The sequence below is a fragment of the Protopterus annectens genome, chromosome 2.part1 (genome assembly GCF_019279795.1).
Source record: "Protopterus annectens isolate FY-2018-M chromosome 2.part1, PAN1.0, whole genome shotgun sequence".
Taxonomy (NCBI): Eukaryota; Metazoa; Chordata; order Ceratodontiformes; family Protopteridae; genus Protopterus; species Protopterus annectens.
The window spans coordinates 1,735,940,050-1,735,946,049 of NC_056729.1; the positions used below are offsets into that span (position 1 = coordinate 1,735,940,050).

Genomic DNA, 6,000 nt, shown 5'->3' on the forward strand with positions numbered 1-6,000 from the left:
GAGGCATAGATAGATAGACAGATAGATAGATAGATAGATAGATAGATAGATAGATAGATAGATAGATAGATAGACAGACAGATAGATAGATAGATAGACAGATGGCACGTTTGTATAACTTCACTGTTAAATGACATTTGGTATCTACCACACTATGCTGCTGGCAGATTTCTCTGCCAGTTAGTTTTTAAGGCAAACCACATGCAATGCATCCAGAATAGCTTGTTTGGCTCTAGGAACTAAACAGAAATGGCTTGATTTACACCTGGTCTAGTAAAATTATCTATTTACCACACCTTCTTTCTTTTAATCTGTTTCAAGTCTACTGTGTTAATCTTTTAGCCTTTTCTCCTTTTTCATAACATAAGTGACTAACCTTTCCCAGATCATAATGTAAAGGATGGTGCCTGTCGGAAAATAAAACATACTAAAGTGTAAACATGTAAACTATATTGCTTGAACATTAAATAGCAAAACAGTGAAACCAACAAAGGCATAAAGTTAAGAAGTAAAGATTCCGAGAGCTGTTACTATGTATCAAGTTGCCTACGCAAATGGACGCATCAGTGATGCATGTGCCATCTATGTTTGTGCTAGAATGCCTTGATGAGAAACTCATTGTGACCTATGTGGATCTCGACCTACAGTGTGAAAACTCCTACAGTTTTATGACCACACACTGCAAGAAAAAGCAAAATTGTTATGTAGTTTTGAATAATTAAAGCAACATAAAGCATTTTCTCAGTGAAACCCCAAACCCAATCTTTATAGCAGATCCTGGGAACACATTTGACATTAAAAATAAATGAATCATCATCTTTATGATGTAAACAAAATGTCCTCCTTCTTTGCAGGATGCAATACTTTCAATAATATTACTTTCAGCTGATGTTGGGGTTACAGGAGTAACAGACTGACTGGCCATGTTGGGATAAAGTCCTTACTATGACCCAGGTCACACAGGTTTTAATGCCTGCACATATGGTTACTGGTGATGACATGGAAAAATAGGTGTCCCCACCCTGGTGGAAGAAGATGGAGCAAGTCATGAATTACAGCACTTCCCTCAGAAGAGAGGCTCCAGATGCAAATGTGTCCTAGGGCCCTGGATTTGCTCATCAAGTTACCATATGGTGATAGCTTTCATAGAAGGTGCATGGGAGCATTCACCACATAGAAAGGTATTGTGGACCACATCTACCCATCCAGGGGGTAGGGATTAGGGAATTATCCACAATAAAATTCCCTTCCACCTTATGCATGCATTCTCATCTCTCACACCTCATAATTGTACTGTTCCCAAAACACTACTGCCTTAACACACACTCTTCTCCACCACTTCAAAACTTTTATGGATTGCTCTGACAGTAGTATTTTGCAGAACAAGTACCATAACAAAAAACAGGGGGGTTACTGCTATTGTGTATACATCTACTGATCTGATTTTCCCTACTCATTTTCGTATCTAACACTGTGAATTTCTATGTATTTGTATTGTTAATTGCAATATTATGTATTATAAACTGAATTTTTTATGGATTGTAAACTGAACTTTTATGTATTGTATACTGTCTGTAACTGGAGCTTTTCTCCTCGGCACTCCACTGAAAATGGGTCTCTGGCCCAGCTGGACAAACCCGGTTAACACATGTCAATAAATAATATAAATAAATAAATAAATAAAACATTAAAAATAAACCCTGATGGCTGCCTGTGTGAACCTTCTGCAGCTGAGTCTCACTCATAGAGGAAACATGGACTAGCCAAGATGTGGCAGGCAGATGGTTGGCAGGCAATGGGGGAGAAACAAGACATGGAAGAAATATATGGACAGCAATTTTTTTTGACTGAACTTAACAAGAGGAGTCCTATGTATGAAGGTGTAGTGCAATCAACACTGACCTCATGATGTGCCACTGTGGTGGTGTAGCGGGATAAAGCCCTGAAAAGGGCACAGTTCACTGCTTGGGGGACTAACTGAGCAGTAAGGGATGGATGGGTGTTACTATCCTGGGGCAGGTGGGTGGCTCCAATGGTACTCACAGTGTCAATCCCTTATAGAGGCTGGGGATAGCACTCCGTCGGGGTGCCCACAAGAGGGCTTAAAGAGTGGAGATGATGCTGAGATGTTGCGGTGATGGAGTGATACACCAGACAGCTCACCTACAAGACCACTCCCCATGCTAAACTATGGATCTTTACAAGGGGGAATAGTATAAAATGGTTACTGCATAAGTAAACCCCCAGATGGCTTCAGAGATGAACTGCACCCCCAGATACCTCAATCCATGACCTGCCCCAGCACATACACTGCATTAAGTCTGAGGAGGCGGGAGTTAACAGTTGGCAAACCCAGCATAAACAAGTACCAGAGTGCTGGGCAAATAGTAAGGAAGGGCAGTGGAGGGGGAGCAAAAATAAACTGAGCTCATGATGGCACCTTCACTTTATTAATTCTTGTCACCTCAAGGATCATCCATCAAAGAAGCCAACAGCACAAAAATGTGCCTAAGATTAGCCTAGGCGTTTCAATTGGAGGATGTTCCTACAGTGAAGGACCTCATTTCTTCCCCCTGCTGCTGCACTGCCAACCATCTGTAACTCAGTCCTAACTCACCCAGTCAGAACTGAGTCACCTTCAAAGTACTTAAGGCACCACCCCTCCTGTCACTCAGTCTTGACTCACCCAGTCCCCTCCTGTCACTCAGTCTTGACTCACCCAGTCAAAATTCAGTCACCTTCGAAGTACTTAAGGCTCCACCCCTTCCCTGCCACTCAGTCCTAACTCACCCAGTCAGAACTGAGTCAACTTCAAAGTACTCAAGGCTCCACCCCTCAAGCCCACCTGAGCCAGCCACAAGAAAGCTTCTTTGGCAGCAGAAATCCTACAGAATGTTTTACCCACCTTTTGACAAATCCATTGTATAGCCTCTGCCTGTTTCATCATTTTCTTTTCCTTTTTTTGATATCAGCCAGGTTTATAACCTGGTCCTACATGGCACACAACTTTCTGCCACCATCTTCCTTACTACCATCTGCTTATTTTCATTAACCACATCATATGGTGTGTCGCTGTCACTGTTCCTTTTAGTTTTTTCTACTTGTACTGTGAATCTAGATTCTATACAATTGCAAACCACTGTAACATAAAGAACACACATATATGAATATTACTAACTGTAGAAGTAGGTTCTATCATTTTTCTGGACTGAACATAGGCTAGGCCATAAAATACTCAGCTTATTAACAATAAACACCATAATCCATTAAACAATACCACTAAGGAGCATGCCTCTGAGCCATTAAATATTCTTGTATGTCTTGACATTTGAGGTTCCAATATAATGCATTTGTCAGATGCACCATTTTATCAAGGTAGAGATGTGAACAAGCTGAGTGCCATGAACTTGAATGCACACTGGTTTTGATGAAAAGTTATTAAACTGTGTATTCAGAATGGAAGGTGTATTTTTGTGTCATAGTGCAGAAGAAATAGCAACAATTTTTGGAGTTATGCTTGTACATGTCTGTGTAAGACAGGGACAGAGAAGTTAAGTTTCACAGTCGCTGTTAAATAAGTATTTCATTTTCTCCAGAGCTACAATGAACTTAGAGTCAATTATATTAAATGTGGAGTTTTCAGGGAACACAGGGTCTTTGCCCAAAGCAATGAGCCTTATTTGGTTTGTTTCACTTTTGGCTTACTTTGTACTTTGATGACTCTTAGATCATCACTTCAATTTGCATTGTGTAAATCTGGTTTAAATTTTCTGATGTCTCCCTGGGTGCTCTTCAAGAAAAGTGCAGAAAATCTGACATACATTTGTATATGCACAAGTGCTTTGGTAGTGTGCGATTCATGTACATCTCCTTGTGGTTCTTTGAACTAAAGACTATAACAGAACAGTCATAAAAGTATCTGACATGAAGACAGACACAGTTAGTACAACTCCTTCTCAGCGGAAAGTTGTTTCATGCTGTCCCTACAGTACATTTAAAGGGAAAACACTCTCATTCAAATGATGGCGGGGCATCATTTTTTTTTATGTGACCCTATCCCTTAGTGCACTTCGCAAACCTCTAATGATGGTGTGTGGAATGGGTTATCCATGAATCTGTCCCTCCATAAACCCACAAGAGGTGATTTCAATATTTACTATTAGGGAACTGTATCTACCCAATGTGCTTGTGACTGTACTTACTTCCCCTAGCTCCTGGGGGAGGCATGATCACCACTCCCCTTCACTCCTACTTCTTTCTGCCGGACTCCTCTAGTACTGGAGCTGTGAATCAACTCCCTGTAATCTGCATTACATTCAGGTTCCCATTCCACTGTTCTGTAGAGCTAGGCCATAAAATGTTATAATAAAATGAAAATCACCAAAAAGTAGAAATAATCCCAATACAAAAACTGGTGTCTGGAGGTTGTGAAAATGTAAAGCAGTAAATCATTTGTAATTTGTAACACACGGTTCACAAATTTTACTAATGGATTCTTTATCACCACATTTCTATGATAGCACCAACTCATGTAATAATCCTTCAAGGAGAAAATTATTATTTACTGATGGGATATTTTTACTTTTTGTTTCAGAAAATGCAGTGGGCTATTCCTCATATGCACTCTGTATTAATCGAATTTGTCGATGTGAAGTAAACTTTGCCAAATGCTTAAAAACAGCTGAATTCAATGCGCTAAATGGATGGAGGCTTAATTTGTTTGGCTGCAAGAGAAACAGAACTCCATCATGCCCTTCATCTTTTTAAACAAATCTTGTCTGCACTTAATGAATGGACTCATTTTCTGAACACGAACAAATTCTCCTTCCTTCATTTGTACCATCATTTCTTTATTAATTCAAATATGGTTCTGCAAACAGTATAATTGAATGTAAGAGAGTGTCCATTTTTTTGCTTTGCAAAACAAGAGATAAATACAGTTAGATACCTGTTTTAAAAAACAGACTATATAAATGTTTAATTTATATATTACACAGTAGCAGTATATTGCAAATCACAATACCATTGTATTAAATACTTACAGTATTATGAATTTAAATGTACAGTTTATAAGCATAGATTATAAATCAGTAAATAAAGAAGAACTTACAGAAAGTGAAATTAGAATTTTGTTTTTTTCTCTGAAGTCATCATTTTCTATTTTATATTAAGATAAATATAGTTCACTTACAAATCAATGTTTTTAAACATATTTCTATTAAACTTGCATTTAACATATTGCTTTGATTAAAATCATTTACTTTTCTGGTCATGGGGATGAGATATATGTTTAAAATGAGTGAGTCTAGGATGACCGATAAGGTAACATATTGCCCTGACCAAATCTCCCCTAGTAGTATAAATACCACCTCGTGTCACCCCTGAAAAAGGCTGCTAGCCTAGTGGGACTAACCCCATCAAAAAAAGGATAGATAGATAGATAGATAGATAGATAGATAGATAGATAGATAGATAGATAGATAGATAAAGAACTATTGGATCTGAGTTCTTTAGAGCAATCTCATGAAATCAGCAATTCATAAAAGAAATAGAACATTATGAAATTGCAAAGCATTTCCATAGGGGGAATTTTTAACTTTTGTTTTGGAGCTGATTTATATATTTAAGATAGGGAGTATATAGGTTTGGAGGGGCCTACTCCTTTTTTTAAAAAAAAAAAGTTTGTAATTACTGTACTAGTTTCTATTTTTTACTACTGATTTGATGAGTTTGTTTTGATAAACCCAGATTCAGCAACAGTGAACATAGAAAGAATATCTTAAAGACCTCATCTTCCATAGAAAATGTGATCTATTTATTCTCTGTTCACTTAAGTTCATCTCTCCTACCCCTTGCAATCAAATCGTGGATCAAAATATGAAGACTAACATGCACTCTGATGCATCCAATTATGTGCTGCTTATAACTTTTCCTAGCCCAAAGAAATTAAATACAAATGTTGAAGTATCACCTGCGTAATATTTTATTATGTTTCAGTTA

The 6,000-nt window shown here is 38.0% G+C and overlaps 1 protein-coding gene across 1 annotated transcript in view; it reads left to right on the plus strand.

Annotated features, from left to right (window-relative positions):
* The window catches only part of LOC122794616 (basic phospholipase A2 4-like), a 247,186-nt gene extending 242,065 nt beyond the window's left edge, over positions 1 to 5,121 (plus strand). The window contains exon 4 of the mRNA XM_044063188.1: positions 4,595 to 5,121. Within this exon, the coding sequence (XP_043919123.1) occupies positions 4,595 to 4,767 (173 nt within the window). The 3' untranslated portion in view covers positions 4,768 to 5,121. The remainder of the gene's footprint in view (positions 1 to 4,594) is intronic.
* The last annotated feature ends 879 nt before the right edge of the window (positions 5,122 to 6,000 follow it).